The sequence below is a fragment of the Apus apus genome, chromosome 26, assembly GCF_020740795.1.
Source record: "Apus apus isolate bApuApu2 chromosome 26, bApuApu2.pri.cur, whole genome shotgun sequence".
In the NCBI taxonomy this organism is placed as follows: domain Eukaryota; kingdom Metazoa; phylum Chordata; class Aves; order Apodiformes; family Apodidae; genus Apus; species Apus apus.
In genome coordinates this window covers 1415190-1433627 of record NC_067307.1, presented here as the reverse complement: position 1 = coordinate 1433627, position 18438 = coordinate 1415190, and the positions used below count along the sequence as shown (strand labels likewise).

Sequence of the window (18438 nt, the reverse complement as noted above, 5' to 3'; positions counted from 1 at the left end):
GAAGTGCAGACTTGATGCTTGGCCTGGCTGGAGAGTGGGTTATAAATGGTGCTGGCAAGTGTGTGTGGGGGGGGTGTTGTACCTGCTGGGGGCATGGATCTGAGCCTGAGGAACAAGGGACTGCTTATCACCTGATGGCATCTCCTGTGCTCTCTTCCATAGGGCAAAATTCTATTCCATGCACTTGTTCCCAGTTCCTGTGGGACCTGTGGAACGATGCACTGTGGTGAGTAACCACTCAGCCAGCTGGCAGTATCATCTTAGTGGCTCCTGCTTCTTCTGGGCTCCCACAGTTACTCAGAATATGAAGTTACACAAAAAAACCCACAGAACAAAAACCCAACATATGACATCTTTTGGCATAGCAGACAGAGGGAAGCCTGCAGAGGGTTTTGTTACATTGCTATAAAGTGAGGATTTTTTAAATCCAGTGGCCACTTTTAAAATTTCAGACTGCCACTTATGGCTTTGAGAACTGGAGATGTTTTGAGATGTAGTTCATGTGTACATCTGTAGAGAATCCTCAGAGAACATGACTCTGCAAATGTGCTTTTTGTTCTTGCACAGCAATTACCAAGAGCATAACTGACAGTTATAGCTCATTGAATGTCTCTGTGCTTTTTGCACGTGGAAGAAGATTTAAACCTCTCTTTGTTTGCTGTTGATGTTTGCTGCAGAAATGTTGGAGGTGGGCATGGGTCTCAGTAGGAAATAACTCTGAAATTGATCTTTCTGTCGGGATTTACATTGGCTTTTATTTTGCTGCTACGAAGGAACCAGCCCCACTGATCCCGAATATCACAAACTGTGCTGTAGCCTTGCCATGAAGTGGTCCAGGGCTGCTGCCTCTGCAGTGAGGAGCCTTCTCTGGGCTGCTACTCCCTGCTGGGTCTGGGCTAGGATAGCGCTGTTCTCTTCCAGGGCGATCTCTTGGTGGCATCTACTGTTCACACAAGTAATAGCACCTTCTCTCAAATGAGGGCGAGAAGCCCACGTAAGGACTTAGGCCTTTTAAAAGAAACCATTTCCAATACCTTCCTTCTCCCTGCATGCCAGTGCTTGCCTTTGATTTTGCTATTTAGTCTTTTCTTAAACTTTGTTAGAACAAACCTCATGGTGTAGAAGCATGAGGGGGTCTGTGAACATCACTGGCACAAAGCCTGTGTTCCAGCTTCCCTTTTGGGAGGTTTGTGAGGGAAGGGGGAGGAAGCACGTGGAGCAGTCCTGAGAAGCAGGGTGCAAGGTAGAGGGTATCTTAAGGGTGAATGCCAGAGGTCTTCAAACCCTTAGACTCTGCTGCTGTTCATTGTTGTGCCTGTTCCACACCACTCCTGGAAGCAGTGAGAACCAAGCAGACTCTACTTCCTTTTTCCTCTCTTTCACTCCCCTTTCAAAACCCCAAACTCCACACTGAGCACATGGCACTGTGTGCCTGCTGCACAGTGCAGAGCAGCCTTCTCCCTTGAAGGTCCACCTATGCAAGAGAGGTACAAAACTTTTAATGTCATCTAAACTTTTATTTCTAGGAGGGAGGGGGATTCCCAGGTAAAGAGTTCTGCCTCTGGAGAATCCAACTACTGAGCCATTGCAATACATTTCTTTTAAAAATGGAACTCTGCTCCAAGCAAGAGAGAATTGACTTAACACAGGGGACATTTAAAGCTCTGAAGAATCTCTTATCAGCTGGGATCAGGCAGTTCCCTAGAAAGATTTATTATTGTATTGGTATTGTTTCTCAGTTCTGGTTCTCTATCTCATCAGTATGACTATTTCTTCTTTTTCAGTGGGGAAAAAAGGGAAATAAGAAAGTTGAAGTAATAAAAGGAGTTGATACTGGATGAGTAGAGAAATTCTTAGGGCTATGAAGGTGTCATTCATGTCTCCATTTATTCCTGTGCAAATGCAGCTGAGTCAGAAGGATGCAGTCTTTATTTATTTTACTCTGAAGTGTGTCTCATGTAATAAAACGTTGTGTTTGTTCAGAGCATTTCCTATAAAGATCTCCAAGCTGCTTGTGCAAATACATCAAGCCCTGTAGGTAAATGTAGAGGATTTGTCTTTCCTAAGGATGCAAATATGCTGTGTCCTGAACCCTTAAGCTGTAGGTTAGTACTTCTGAAGAGCTGCAGAGAACCATTAATTGTTTGCAGCAACATAAAGCAAGTCCACATCTTTATAACTTAGGTCCTTACTAAGTGGAGATCAGTTTGAGCCACAAACTATGTATCTGGGTGTTGGGCTGGGTGACTTCCTGGGAGCCTTTTTTGTTTGATAGTAGGTTTAGAAATAGCAGCATTTACTCTTGGCTGGAGCTCTTCAGTTCTGAGATCCTGATTTGGTTCTTCTTTTTATCAACATTGCTTTATTTTTTTGAGAAATCATTACATTTTACAGGAGAGACAAGCAGGCATCAACCTCCTGTGAGATCAGGGTCAGATCCTTCCACTGTTGCTGCTCTCTGTCCAGGTCTGCATCTCCCTGTCACCAACCAAATGTTTGTGACATCTTTGTAAGGAAGCAACCTCTGAAGCAAAAAGAACTGCTGTCTTTTATAAAATTCACCTGAATTCCTTAGGAAAAAAAACCACTCTACTCCTGCACTTAACAGGCTTCCACTTTAAATGAGTGGTTTTAGCTTTCTGGGATCCTGGCTGCTAAAATCAGAGGCTCGATTTCATTGTGATACTTTTCATACAGACTTCCCAGGAGCAGAGGAGGAGAGAACTGCTTTTGAAAAATGAATTACTGATTGTAGGCTGCTGAAGACCTAAGAATTATTGGAAGCTCATTTCCAGCCTTGGAAATTTTTATTAAATCTGACTACACTACCCCCCTGCTGAGGACACTTTCGGGAACAAGCTCTTCAGCCATTAAAGATGTAAGAGATACATTAAATATAAAATAGTCAATATCCATGATTCAGCTGTGATGGATGATACCACAGGCATTGCAAGAGGGCTTCTACTAATAGGCACTTTGGAATTAGCCTGTGATTCGTAATGAAAATGCCTGCCAGCACTTCCTCCTTTTAATCTTTCACATGATCTCAAAGAGGAGGGAGGGGCAAGCTCACTGGCACAGAAATGAAATGTAAATTCAGAGTTTGCATGGCTCTTGGTAGCTGTTGTTGTGTTCCAGTTGTGCTGTGGTGGCTCCAGGGGAGGCTTCTGGCCTGCAGGATAGCAGAGAAGCATGAATAAGGAAGATAAAAGAAAAACTCAACCTGGATTTATACTGGTGTAAATAAGCAGAGATTCTGTCAAAGATACTGAACCTCTGGCTAGAGCAAAATGTGTCCTTCATCAATAAACACTACTTGCAGTTTATCCTGTTCCACCAGTATCCTTCACCTTGTTATACTCACCATTACACTGGCTCCATCTCTGAGCTCCTCAAGTGCTGGCAGAGCACCTTTCTGTCTGTTTTTAGTGCTAAATCAAACTTTCATCAAGCTTTCCCTGCTTGCTTTACAACACTGTTCCATGTCTTGTATCTGTAGAGTCAGTATTTTATTTTCCTTTATCCTTTAGTCTCTTGTAATGAGAGGTCTCTTGCAGATAGGTGAAGAATGCCAGAATAGCAGCAATAAAAAAGTGTATTCTTCTATCAGGATATTATCTGAGCTCTGTTGTATCTCACCCATTATAAAAACAGCTTAATTTTCTTTAATAAATGGGAACAATATAACATAATAAACCCCATAGTATGTTGGCATTGAAATTAAGTCTTTTATCAGCCATACATTTCTATAAAACATTATCTCCACCAGAATTATTCAGTCAGATAGCACAAGGGGGGGCCAGGCATATTCAGAGTGTGAATAGTGTCAGAAACCAGATACTGCCCTGGGGACTCTTTTGCTGTTCCAAATCTAGTGGAATTCTGTGCTTCCTTTTCACATTTCCAAACTATTCATGGGGCTGCCATGTGCAATTGCTGACATGGAAAACAATACTAGAAAGTGTGTGAATGTTTTTGAATATAGTTAGGAACAAGGGGCCAAAAACATAATCCTGTGACCTTCCAGTTCTGTAGAAATCAGCATGTAGAGGAAAGAAAAGTAGTCACTGCTTTTTCACAGACAAATGCCAGATTGAGAGAGAGGAGTTTAAATCAGCCCACCAGTTGTGAAAGTGACCTTTCTTGAATTTATAATGGGAGTTTTTTCTCCAGTATAAAATTCTGTTTAATTAAATAGCAAAGGAATAAAATACAGTGTTTGCAACAGACTGTGGGAGTTTGGAATCCCTAGGTTATGTCCCAGGCTCTGAAAATGTCTTTAACATCAAGACTGAGAAAAATGAGGTTTTGCTTTTCCCTTGACAGCAATTAGCAGTGGGATAGTTTTAAACAGCAATGCCACCTCAACTGGTCTTCCTCTAGAAGTGGCCTTCTAAAAACCAGTTAAATTAATTACTTTAAGCCCATTTTCTGTATTTTTCTGGGCCTGTTCTTTGGGCTGATTTACTGTGAAGAATGGGAAGGACATTACTTCAATAGGTTTGAAGGAAGAGTTACTTGCTGCTGGCTTCTGATCCTTCTTAATTTGTAAAGCTCAAGTCAGTAGCTGAGGGAGTTTCAAATAGTCCAGAGTTTAACTAGGTACAAGATTTCCTTCTCCAATGAAGAGCTGATAGTGGGCATCTGATGAGGAAGGTTCTGGCCTGTTTCAGTCACCTACTAGAGGGATCATGTGTCTGCCCCTCTGGCAATAGAACAGAACCTCAGTTAATGCAAATGCTCCTGGAAACACTGACATTGGTGGAGAGCTGCTCATTTACAGCTCCTGACAATGTGTGTTCTGCTGTTTCCTTCCATCTGCTGACTTTGCTCACCTCATTTTATGGCAGGCTCAATTTGGGTAGCTCATTTCCTCATCAGATCAGTTGGTGGCAGGACAAGGTAGCAGAGATCTTTATCATACTGCACAGATTTTGTAACGAAAGCCTGAAGTACTCGATGTCTATTTCTGTCACACTTCTCCATTCTCTTATTCCCTGGAAGTAGTAACAAATTCCAGTCTAGCAGTTCTGATGACGAGATTTTCCCAAGGCCACTGACTTGCACAACCTTCCAGCAGACATGCAGCAGAGAGAGAGGGACTTGCACGAGCCTGTGCCTGCTGCTGACCTTTTTAAAAGAAGCTCAAAGACAAGATCAAACCATTTCACATCCAGCTGTAGGGGAAGGTCTTGGCACGACTTGAAATACACCAGTCAACTGAAAATAATGTCACAACCCTTTTTTACATGACTGAGACCAACATTTGGTGCAGGAAAGGTGAAAAACAAGCAAAACATTTTAATTCAATGAGGTTGTGCTGATTTGCATCCGTTGAGGATTGTGCCCCACTGATTGAGTTACTAATGTGACAGATGAGGTCTGGCTTCCAGCAGTTCTTCATTCATGAGCTGAATTTGCTGCTGGCCCATGAGACTCTATCTCAGTGCATGTGGCAGCAATAAATGGACTGCAGTGAATTGGAGATGATAAAGATAGTTACAAGCAATTTTACAAGTGAGATCTCTGAATGCTCCTTCACTTGAGGTGTCATTTCCCAGTGTGTTTCATTTTGGGAGTATTGGATTTGGGACTTACCAGTATCTCCAGGAGCATGGTTCCTGGCCTTCTCACATGGAGCTGGTGCAGATGAGTAAAGGAACCTGTGCATCATGCTGGTCTTTGGAGCCCTGAACACTGTAGAGTTGCAGCTGGGATGTTACACTTTGCATTGTCTAGTGCAGCAAATATCTAGTGAACTTTGCACCTGATGCAAAAGTTAATTGTGTGATTGATGCTTTGATTTGCATGGCTAGAATTCATGCCTGAGCAAAGGGAGAGATCACCATCTGGATGAATTGCAGACTAGATGGGAAGATTCTTCTGTCTTTCCTTAAAAAGAAACCGATGGAGGAGGGGTAGAGAAGCTAAGCTTTGAAATTTTAATAAACTCAGACATAAAAATACAAAGCCATTAAAATGGAAACGCCAACTAACTGATTACTCAGAACCTGTTCATCTGACTTCAGGATACATCAAGGCAGAAATGTTCAGAGCTGCCTCAGGGCTGTTACAGTCCCTGTTCCTGTTTAATTGAAAAGGAGTCAGGTTTCAGTAGTCATGTGGCTTTGGAAATATTTGCACAGAATCATGGAACAGAGATTACATTTCATCTAGAGTTTTCTTGAGAAAAGGTGATAAATCTGTCTAACAAACTCTTGCCCTGCTCAGCACTGTGTTGCCCCAACTCAGCTGTGGCAAAATCACCAGCTCTGATTTTTCTGATACACTTATTGTTCATACATGAATTTCAACAGGAATTAGCTTTAAGGTACTTTTAAGTTCCTACTAGGCACCTTTCAGCATCATGAAGCTTCTCAACACCTTTACAAATCTGTCCCCAAGACACATAGCAGTTTTGGCCATGAAATCTCCTCTCCAAATCATGAATTGCAATCAGTGTTTTTACACAAAAGCAGCAACTTTTACATTGCACCTTCTCAGAAACATGATTAACCCCCAGTTCTGCTTGTCTGTCAGCCTGAAATACCAGGCAGGCTGGAGAGGAACTTAATGGTTCTGGGCAGAGAAGAACCTAATGAAGTTCAACGAGGGGAAGTGTAAGTAGTGGTTTGGTGGAAAAATTGTTTAGAAATATCCCTGTAAGATTAACAGAGCAACAAAACGAACTGAAAACAGGGTAATGCAAACTTAAGTCACTCAAGTAGCACTAATAAAACTATACAAGCATTTGAGTGACAAAATGTGCAGTGAAATATTCAGCTATAATGGATCTGGGCTATGAGGTTTTCAGATAATATGTTAAATATTGTTCCATGATAAAACGTGTGCAGGCAGATGGATAAAACCACATTTTCCTCCTATTTGTGCTGTATTTGCATGTTTAAAGGCCTGTCTGGCTTTCTCTGTGGCTCTTTATGCTTTCTGCTGGTGACTGGAAAAGAGGAGACCAATTCTCAACCAGACATGATCACTCATCAGCTAGAGGGACTGACAAATGAATAGCTTTAGGAGTGGTACCATTTCAGCTGGTTGCTGCTCTGAACAGTGTGGTGTTAACTATTCTGTGCATTTTTCCACAGTTTCCATGTCCTTTCTCTTGCTTTGAAAGCAAAACCACTTGATTCAAGTGCCACCTTCTTTGTTGGTACATGCAGAGAACCCAGCTAGGTAGGATCCAGGCTGGTGACTAGGAGAGTTCTTCAGTGTTATCCCAGAAAAAAAAAACAACCCACACGGTGTTTTTCCTTCCCTTTTCCATTCATTCGAGGAATCCCGGTTACTCTTTAGCCTTTGTAGTTCTTCTTGGGAACACAGGAGGGCACCAGCATCCCGTTTCTTACACTGCGGTTATGCCACCCAAAAAAAAAGAGCTGCAGTTCAATAGTTCTTCAGAAACGTTTCTGAGACACGGGCTTCTTTTCAAGGACTCCGTTAAATTCGCATTTCGAAGTTTGGATCCAGGTTTTACTTCAGCAGCCTGATAATTTGCCAATATGCTGTTCTTTCAGCTATGAAGTAAAAGACCCAGGAGTAATATGATTTGCTTTGTGCACTAAAAATGTGGAGGAACCTTAGTCACCCCGATTCTCTTCAGCTCTGATGATCTCAGTATTGTGGGGTTTTGATGTGGTATTTAAGTAAGCTGAGTTAATCTCTGATGAAGCCTCAATTAGAGTTTAACTATCTAGCCTGCTCCTGTTTGGGGCAGAGAAGAAGGAGAGAAGGCAAAAATGTATTTGGTGATATCACAAAATGACTTAAAAGGCTTTCTGAAATAAAACCTGCTTTCAGTGGTACCTGAGATTGCTTCCTTCCTGTGCCCCTGACATTTGCAAATCAGATTTAATGAAGCATTCACCGACTTTCCCTACTTCACTAATAAAACCAGCTACTCTAGTTACTACTTGTCTATCTTTGATGCTTTGCTCTGTTTTTCATTTGCTGCCAAGAATTTCGCTTTGCCTGGGTTGGGAGATGCTGGCACAGCTCAGCCAGCTCAACTACAAAATCAAGAATCTTCAAGTAAAATCAAGGTTCTAGGCTGTCAGGCTCTTGATTGGAGCACCTCTAGCCAAAGGCCTTGGCAGCCAGAATACAGGTGGTCTCTCAAAATCTCATTTCAGTATCTCCATGAATGTTTTTCTTCTTTAATAATCTGGCCTTAGATCTAAGCACTTTCCACAGTCCCTCTTGTCATCTACGAGATCACTACTCATCAAACTGTTTCTCTTCTTTATTTGGGATGGTACCACAGGATGCCATGGCTAAACGTAAGGAAAATGGGAAAAAAAGGAAAATTATCTTTACCAGAAAATAAACAGATGTTTTTCTCTTTCTAAGGAGAGGAATTTTAAGCAACTTTGGATGTTAGCACACACATTTCACCTTGAATTGCAGCGAGGAATGTTTAGCACTGAAATGTTCACAAGACTAACACTTCAGGCACTGTTAAAGCAGTTCTCCAGGGGCAGATGGAGTGTTCCCTGGACAGAAAGGAATGCAGGGTGATGCAAAAAAGCAGTCTCCTCTGCATCATTTGTTCCGCCATACGCTGCAGAAGGGCCATGGAAAAGCCACATCCCATTTGTAGCAGGGAGTATTTTGGAATCCAGGCAGTCTTAAGATCAGAGCAGAGAGGCCTGGAATAACCACCACCCTGTTTAATTGTCTTGCTAGCCTACTCACATTCCTCCTTGTGTTAAGGTCTCAAAGCACTTTGCAAATGTTAAGCTTCCATTTAAGAAGTCTGAGTGGATCTTCCAGAGTGAAAGGGTTTGCAAAATATCTAAAGACTTGCTCTTCATCCAAGCTTGGATGCCCCCAGCCTGTGGTGGGGGGACTGGGTGCCCTGTCCTCTCTCTGAGCCCTCAGCCCTCTACAAAAACCCAGCAAGGACTACATTTAGTGGCACTGCTAAATCTTTAGCTAGAGCTTTTTGTGCATAAGCACAGTGACTTCAGATACGTGCCAGTACAACATCTGATCGTGGTTGGCTGGGTTGAATTACTGTTTTATAAATAACAAATCAGTTAACCAGTTCCAGCTTGCAAATCTTTCCTGACTTTGCACTAACTTGCCCTACATATCGATATCTTCTGTGTCGAAGCTCCAGGTGCTGTTTCAGTCCTGAAAGAGCCCGTGTCCCTGTTTAACCTGCAAGCTGCAGTGTTCCCATGTTGAGGGGTTCAGATGTACCCATCTCAACAGAGCTGAGAGCCTCTCAGCTGGGGCACGAGCAGCCCTTGGGAGAAGATCAAAATGTCGTTTGAGAGAAGGGTTTGGCTGTCTAGTGAAAACTGGGTGGAGCATCCCTGCACATCACAGCTGGATGAGTAATGCACTGTGTGTGTAACAAATTCCTGGGCCTCACGTTCATGACAGATAACAGATCACCACATATGGTTAAAAAACCAGGATATTGTGCAGTGATAGTGTGGCCAACAGGGATAGCTACTGTCCTGACATCTGAAATTCTGGCTTGTGGAGAGCAAGTTGATTTGTTAGAGCAAATTACCAGTAATTCATTCTTATTTATACTACTCTGCCACTTAGAGGTGCCAGTGAAGATCAAGGCAAATTAAACTTATTAGAAGCACAGGTGGGAGAGTCTGTAGTGTGGAAAGCTGTTCTGAACATGCAAGGGGGATGTAGGCTGGAAATCAGAGAGAGATGAAGTGATCTGCCCTGGGCACCACAACCACTGAGCTACCCTGAGTGCTTCTCCCTTGTAGTGTGAGACAGTAAAAATACTATCTCCCCAGATTTTCCTCTGTCAGTGCAACTGACCAGGTGCTTAGGTTTTAAAATATTAAGGATTATCCCAGTTCTCATTGCCTTCCATGGGAGTTGGGCATAGAGCAAAGAGCAGGCACTAATAAAAACCCAGTCTAGTTACAGCCCTGGAGAGCTGATGAGAACCAATGGTGCTGCTTAATTAGTGGTGTAAGTAGAACCATGGGATGGTTTGGGTGGGAAGGGACCTGAAGGATCATCCAGTCCCAACCCTGCATGGGCAGGGACACCTCCCACCAGCCCAGGCTGCTCCCAGCCCCATCCAACCTGCCCTTCAACACTGCCAGGGAAGTAATAGGTGTTCCTAGTGTTGGAATACGTTGGAATTGTTGTATGTAGGTGTTCCTGCACAGCTGGAGCCGGGCTGGCTCGGGTCCTCAGACCTTCCCGAGAGGGTCCCACACAGTCTTGTCTCCCTCTCCCTCATCTGAAATACTTCATCAAGGCCCCGCACAGCCCTGGGTCCTGACATCGTGGAGAGCCGGGTCCCTCTCCGGGGCTCTGCCCCTTTGGCAGAGCGGGCTCCTGCCCCCGCGCCCCAAGCGCTTTGAGAACAGCCCTGTTGTGGTCTTGCTTATCAATTGGTTACTTAAAAAAAAAAAAAAGCCCTGTTTATCCTAAGAGCTGGGAGGTGCCTGCAGGCTCCCACATCGCTCCCTAAAGCGGCAATAACGGGAACCCTTCACCCTCCCCATCAGCACCTGGCGGTGCCCCCGGCTCCGCTCCCTGGGGCGGGAGCAGGTGATGCCGGGCGGGGCGGGGATAAACCGCCTGTGTTCCTCCCTCCTTCCCTCCCTCCCTCCCTCCCTCTCGGCTCTGCCTCTCTGCTCGGCAAAGGGGGGAAAGGCAGGAAAGTTGTGCGGCTGCCGGGAAGTTGGGTGGCGATGGCGGAGCGCGGCGGGGCCGGCGGGGCGGCGGGGGAGCGGCCGCGCTGAGCCCCCCCAGCCCGCCGGCATGGCCCGCTGGATCCCCACCAAGCGGGAGAAGTACGGGGTCGGTGAGTGCCAAGCCGGGCTGCCCGGGCTCCCCTGCCTTCTGCCTCCCTCCCTCCGCTCCTGCCTTCCTGCCCCGCGTCCTTCCTCCCTTCCCCGCAGCCTCCTCTTCCTCCCCGGGTCACTCTCTGCTTCCCGGCTGCCGAGATCCCAGGTTCCTTGGCCCAAAGTCGCTCCTCGCTTTGCCCCAGGCTCGCTCCTCGCTTTGCCCCGGGGTCGCTCCTTCCTTGCCCCAGGGTCGCTCCTTCCTTGCCCCGGGGTCGCTCCTTGCTTGCCCCAGAGTCATCCCTTGCCTCTGGCACAGCCTCCAGCCTTCCCACACACTCTCTTAATGGTCTTATTTCCCTCCCAGTTCGTGCTCTCTTCCACCCCCAGGTTTCAGCAGTGGGTGTTCGTTGAGCCCCTGGGGATGGAGGCAATGGTGTGTGTCCAGCTCACCCCCCGGGAGCTCAGGATTTCTGGGATCTGGGACTGACCTTTGTCATTTTGCCTCGCCAGCCTGTTTCACAGCCAGGAGTGCTCTAAGGTAGCAGCCGAAATGAAGATGTGGGTAGAAGAAGTGATGACAGGATGAGATGGTTGTGATGAGGCAGTTCAGGACTGTGGGTGACATCTCTGCAGGGGCTGAAAATCCTGGCGCAGGGCAAGGAATGGTGACAACTTGGCTGACATCTTGTGCCTTTTTTTTTTTATGTTTCAAACGAGATTGTTGAGTGCTGGTTGGCTGTTCTGTAGGAGGAACACAGCCAGTGGTGTTGCTGAGAAGTTCTCCTTTTCTTGAGAGTTTGAGAAATTGAAAACCACACAGTTTTGAGGTGGCTTGTGAGAACTGGGCGGAGAACAATAGGCAGGAAACCACTAATGGCACAACTGATAGTTTGTTTTACTGAAGTGATCTTCTGTGCCCCCTTCTGCTCCACAGTGGACTTCTTGATGTGAGAAAATTCTCTTGTAATTATTATTTTCATGCTTGCAACGCGTTAATTGCCCTGGTTCCCGTGAGGTTGTTCATTCAAACTCAGTCCGGGGGATTAAAAGGGAAGAGCCTTATCCTGCACAATTCTGCATGGTGTGAATATGAAATCAGTTACTGAATTGGTTTCAAAGTGACTTTGCAGAGAGGCAGCCAGCTTTTTGCAGGACTGGGGCTTGAGCTTCACAGGTATTAGACACAGCACAACCTTATCTAGTTTCTGCTCTGGTAACTGGGAGGGTGTGGAGCACTGTACACCCTGAACTTTGTTTCTTTGTAGGTAACAGCCCAGGTTATTTATACAGGGGAGCCCAGATATATGACTTGGTGAGATTACTCTGAGCATCAGCAATTAAACAAATTTTGTATTATAATCAAGTCAACTAGCTAGCGCTTGTATGATTGGCTGTGCTAGACTGTGGTGGGGTTTTTTTTTAGGCACACCTTTGAACAAGGCTCTTCTACCTCAAGAATGGCCTTGGGCAGGAGGATGAATCACAGGCACTCCTCTGGCTTCCTTTTTATTAGCTTCCGGGGTGAGTTTTTTTGTGCTGGCCTGAGCCAGCTGCTGATCATCACAGCTCCTCTCGTAGAAAGGGCAGTGGCTTGTGAATAAACTGGGTGGAGGGGAAAAAAAGTACCTCTTCCCCTGCATTGCCAATCAAAAACTGTGCTGGTGGGAAGTGTCCCCTTACTTCTGAGTATTTACTTAGCTGTGTGGAAAAGAGAGTCACGTCCTGTGTGTGCAGAGACATGGACCAAACTGACCCAGGATCTGCACGGCTTCAGCTCTTGCATGTAATTTGCAACCAGAACTGACAGGGTTAATCCTTGGGCAGTGACCGGTTATTGATGCAGTGAGTAGCTTTACCAGGCAGTGTTTGATACAGGACATGAATGGAATCATAATTTTGTCAGTTGGAGATCTGCAGACTTGCCTGTTTCCTGCACAAGTGCATCCTGTGCTGTGTTCCAGCTCAGTCGGGTACCAGTCCTCCCTGCTGTTGTGCTTGATTTGAAGAAGCTGATGAGGTTGGGGAGGAAAGTGTGAGCTTCTTGGCCCATTAATCTGGCTGCTAAAGAGGTGCCTGCTAGTACTAATTATGAGGGTGGCTGTAATAAGAATAATGCCACTGATTTGTGTGGTGGAGGTTATTAGATGGTAACGACTTCCATTCCCTGGTAGTGTGGGTAAGTTGATAGCTGTGAAATGTCAAGACACAAGGTCATTCTTTTAAGAAAGAGCACACATGTGGTTGTGATAATGTGTGCTTTGGAAACCAACTCAGAACTACCTGTGTTTATTTTAAACACAACCCTGTAAATCATAGCAATGCAGTAAGAAATTCCAAGAAGTGGATTCAGTGTCATTTGTCTGATCTTTTGCATTTCAGTCCAGAAGGGTTTATGTCCTGCATTATTCTACACATTTGTTATTGTGGGTTCAGACCAACTTGCTGCCTCCTAGTTTTGTCCTCAATTGGTTAAACCTACAGATGGCATATGGGCTTAGTTGGAAATGGCAGACAGCAGAGTGCAAGGTTGGGAATTGTACCATTTTTAGGGAACCATACGTGAGAGGCAAATGGTTTGCAGTTTCTCACTTGCAATGAATTTCCAGCCCAGGAGCAGATGGGATTTTGAAAGCTTCAGCCTTACAAAGGGACCAAAATGCTGCTGATCATCTCTCTGATGGATGACATCTTGCCTCCTTAAGCAATAGGATTTTCTGGGTCTCACAAAGCTTCCTTGCAATGTGCTTCACCTCTGGTTTGGGAAGGAAAGGTACTATCTGGTGCATCCTCCTTGAAAGCTGGTCAGTTTTGGGGCCAAACTAAAGGAAGTAGCCTAACTTCGGGGAAGTGCTTCTCTCAAAAGGAAGGTGTTGACTGTTAAAAGAGAAGGAAAGAATACCTGAATGACTCCCCATGATTTGTAACTTCTATTATCTTCCTGGTTTAAGATTATTAACATAGGGCGTAAGGCATCGAAAATGTAATTATTTTCTATTTCTGCTGGCAGTAACACAGACTTGCATTAACTTCCACAGAAGTATTATGCCTCAGTTGGAAAAGCAATTCTTTCCTTAGTCATCATCTGTTCTTAACATCTAAGTGTCCTTTGTAGACTGGAGTTAATGGTTTCAGTACCAAGGTTGAGAGAATCTGGAGTCTGGAATTATTAGCTATTCTATTTTTTGTAAGTCCAGGCTGCTGTCAGCCCAAGCTGGTGGACCCCTTCTGATTCCTTCCTGCAGGAACTAGCAGTGTGGTAAGCCAGGTCAAGGAGCTGACCCAGCTCAAAACCAATTTAGAAATGAAAAGTGCTGAGTTTTCAGGCAGAAGGGTTTCCAGGTGATGCATCAGGTACACAGGCTTTCCATGTCCCCTTGGACTGCAGGCTAACAGCATGTGAAGTGTTGGTTTAGAGTTGTGTTGTTTGATCTCTGGATGGACCTGTTGTTCAGCTGATCCACAAACCTGGTCTACCAGAATAAAAAACTTTTATTGATATGAAGATTAACATTGCTATAAATATGAGGTTTTATTGTAAGAGCTGTGAGACCTGAGGTCCAGAATGGCTTTTGTTTGGGTGAAGGTGCTGCCTTGCACCTGCAGGGATTACTATGGCTGTCCTTGAAATGTAAATTTACCCTTAGGTTTGGGGTAGTGGCTGTTTCCTAGAGCTTGTTTGGCAGGACTGGGGGAGGACCAGGCAGATTATTGTAGCCAGTCCTCTCCAGTTTGCAGGCCACCATGAGCCATTCACTCCACATCCCACAGAATGCTACAACCCAACAACCAACTTGGAGCTTGCAGCAAAATGCTGAAAGCCACAAATTGTGATGTTCTGCTTAGAAGGGGTAAGTGAAAGCTCAAGCAGGATTGGTTGCCTGTGATCTCTCCAAATTGTTCAATGTGTAACTTAAAATATTATTACGAGCCCACAAAAGCTTTGCTGGTCAGTGAGGTGTGTCAGTGAGTTGTTTGTATTTTAGTAAACTTTATAGGCTCTGAGTAAAACCAGAGTCGTGTTTTGTTTAGAAAATGTCTCAAAATATTGGGCTGAAGGGGAGGTTAATCAAACAAAACAGTTCATTCACTCTGTGGAATGTATTTTTGATCAGGTGCATTTTTAAAGGCAGGGGTCTGGGAGGGAAAAGGTTGAGAAGCTTCGTGGGCAGCTTGAGATCCCAAGCTTTCCCTCCATCTTCACATCCCATTCCAGGGGTTCCCAGTTTGCACTTCAAGTCTGCAGGAGGGTGGCTGTTTGGAAGGGAATGAGTCTGGCTCCAGAACAAGCATGGCCACTTGCTGTGGCTCAAATCCCTTAGCCATATTACCCATAGAAACTGTTTATTACAAGGGCAAATACCAGCTCTGGAGTTTCAATCTATCAACTTTTATTTCTTTGGCTTTTTTCTTTCCAAATATATATAATTTTTATTATTTTTTTTTTGGTAAACTGACAGGTAATTACCCCTAATAGTTATTAGTGGCCTTTTAAACCCATTACATTTTTCCCTGCTGGGGGGACTGGAGCATGGGACTATTCTTGTTGCAAAGAAGTATTTACTTTGCTGAAATACCATGTGGTGCTTGAGTTACAATCAGCTGCGTCATGTCTTAGGAATGGCAGTAATTTTTCAAATGTAAACTGGTGCCTGCCAGCTCCAGTTGTGATTTATGGGAGCAGAAATGCAAAGGATCAGAGAGGAAGAGAGAGTGCTGCAGAATAAGATTTTCTGACTAATGGCTTGATTTGTGATAACTTCTGATAGCAGGTCTTGGCTTCACGTTCAAACCTCGTACGTCTTCTGCAGAGTTGTCTTGAAATACAGTCTGTGATCAAAGGAGCTTCACGGTACTGATACTAGTACATCCTGTCAAATTAGAGCAAAATCCTTCTTTGCTTCAACTTGCTGCTTGCCTTATGCCTCCCATTCCTGCAGAAGGCTTCTAAGTGGAGACTGAAGTTCACTGTTGTGCAGCAGGTTCCTCACCAGGGCCCCAGAAGGATGAAAGAGCCTGTTCCCACTGTGGAAGTGCCTTTCTATTGATAGAAATGCTCTGGAACTACTCGTTTGTCCCTACCCATGCCGTGGGGTTGGCTGTAGATGATCTTTAAGGTCCCTTCCAACCCAAACCATTCTGTGATTCGATGATTTTTTTTCCCTCCACTTGCTTTATTGTGTCTAAAATTTGTCATGTTGATGACAATACGGGCAGAGCTTTCAACAGGGAATAGTAAAAACCTTGGCGTGGTGGACAGGAAATGTTTTGAATCTTCAGAGTAGTAAAAGCCACTTCATTTCTGTTTTAGTTCCCCAATTTTGACTGCTGTGTCTGCAGTTTATTTGATGTGAAAGTTGGCTGTGATCCTTCTTGCTTCCATAGTGCTGTTTTTTGTTAACCTGTGTTAGCCCAAGTCTGTTGTCTCTTACTTTTGGTGATTACTGCTCCACTCCCAAACCAGTTCTGTGTGAAACTCATCTTAGGGACTTCAAAGGCATTGCTGACATAAACAAGGCTTCTAACTCTTCCTTTTCTTCTCCTTGCTTTGCATATCAGTATTTCTGGAAGTGTCTGGTGACTTCCTGGTGCTTTAGCTCTTGGATACCCACCTTGGAACATCACCAACAGTCCTGGTGTTTAGGAGCGATGTTAGAGTTGATCTTGGTAGCAATCAGGTCCCTCTGTGGAGGCTCCAAAGCCTCTCTTGAGGCATCCAGAACTCCTAGTTGCCTTCGGGAGTTTTTGCTGAGCTGTCTCCTGCTGATGAGATGTGGGCTTAATTGTTCCTAAGTGTCCAGTACCAGCTTCTGTTGGAGCTGGGTGTGCCAACCAGTTCTGAATTTCCCACTAGTCTCTTGTATGTTCTTGTGGTGGTTCTTTAGGCATAGGAGCAGAGATGTGGGTGGGAACTATGGAAATTAAAAACAAAATAATAAGTTTATTCAGTTTATGGACTTTTAAGCAACAGCATATTGATCAAGAAGCAGTAAATGTGTAATAATCTTTCCCTGTCATTCAGAAGTTGGAAAGTGTACACCTCTTCTACATGCAAGCTTGCCAAAGCTGCTTTAATTGAAAGTCAGCTACACACACACACACACACACACACACACACACACTCTACTTAACTTGTGTTTAACTTGACTGTTAGGACATTTCCTTTAATTGGTGCTTGTAGGGGGGAGAAAAAATCCTATTTATGCTAGTACGTTGAAGACACAACCATGGCCAAGCTTCAGTCTGCCCTAGTCCAAAGCCATAAACTCATTTGTCCCCTTGCTACCAGAATTAGACTGTTCTCAGGTCCAATGCATTTACTTTATGGTTGAATGCCTAAAATGCTGTAATGAATTTTGGTGCATTTGCCAGAAAACATGTGCTTATAAAACAGGATCATAAACATAAATTCCTGAACAACTTTCTAGGTGGGCAGTTCATGGTTGCCTTGAAAAACTGAAGATGTTAGAGTGCTAGTTGGACCAGTTTCTTAAATGATAAAATTGTCTTTTTGGTGGAGTACAGACTGTACCTCCTAGGAATATCTCCCAAGAGTAGAGGGGGAGCATTGTTTGAAGGAGGAATTGCTCTGGCAGCCTCTTGAAGCTTTCAGATAGGTGTCTGGCACCTTGTCAGCATGTCTCTAAAAAAAGTAGTGATTGTTCTGTGGAGATTATTCTTTGGCCACTTCTGATGCTTTCAGATTTTTGGAGGTGTTGCTGCAATAAAAATACACCTTCTTGTGGGAAGTGCTGAGTCTGAGCAAAAAGTTCACTGAGGTACAGTGGAGATAATGATTGTTTTCTGCTCTTGGGAAGCTTTGATCCTCTGCAAGAATAAAACAGATTAGAACTTCAACTCTAGGATGTCACGGGCAACTAGTGATCAATTAGTTCTGAAAATGTGCTTTTTTCTTTTTCTTTTTTAAATGCGAGAGTAAGTAGCTTAAATAATCACACACTTAGAATCACCAAGGCTGGAAAAGACCTTTAAGATCATCAACTCCAGCCTGTGACCAACACCCCCACATCTCCAGACCATGGCACTAAGTGCCACATCCAGCCTGTCCTTGAACACCTCCAGGGTGGTGCCTCCACCACTTCCCTGGCAAGTCCCTTCCAGTGTCTAATCACAGAGCCCTGATTCTTGCAGCACTTCCACTCTCATTGCTCTGCAACTGCAGAGAGATGGAGTTGAGTGTAAAGGAATAACGTGGCTCTGGAAAGTGAAGGGAAAGCTGCAGGGCGTGGTACCCCATTCCAAATTCTCTCCTTGTGTCTTGTGCACCTTAATTAAAACTCATCTGCTTACTGCAGGTTTGGGAGCAGTTTGTTTTTTTTCATTCTTCTTGACAGCAAAGGGATCAATATTCTTGTTTGGCTTGTTTTCTTTCAGAGTAAGACCCTTGGTTCCCAGCCAAGATGTCCCTTTCCTTGTTTGAACACTATTCCCTTGTGTGCCATTTGCTTGTCACCTGAGATAGGTGGCAAGATAAAAACACTTTGGAATTAAAGGTCTCTGGAAATGTGAAACTGTGTATCTCACTGTGCAGTGCCAGTCCTCTGATTTGGGGCTTGTGTCATTTTGCAAATGTGAATCAATGAAACCACAGGCATCCATCATGAGAGAGTCATCTGTTCACAGG

At 44.4% G+C, this 18438-nt stretch overlaps 1 protein-coding gene across 2 annotated transcripts in view; it reads left to right on the top strand.

Annotated features, from left to right (window-relative positions):
- Positions 1 to 18438, top strand: part of DOCK5 (dedicator of cytokinesis 5) — a 116148-nt gene that overhangs the window by 28302 nt on the left and 69408 nt on the right. Inside the window, exon 1 of one of the 2 annotated variants that reach the window (XM_051640883.1) lies at positions 10662 to 10813. The exons of the other annotated variant lie outside the window; for it this stretch is intronic. Within the exon in view, the coding sequence (XP_051496843.1) occupies positions 10771 to 10813 (43 nt within the window). The 5' untranslated portion in view covers positions 10662 to 10770. Of the gene's footprint in view, positions 1 to 10661; positions 10814 to 18438 lie in introns of those variants that run through there. 2 annotated transcript variants of the gene reach the window in all.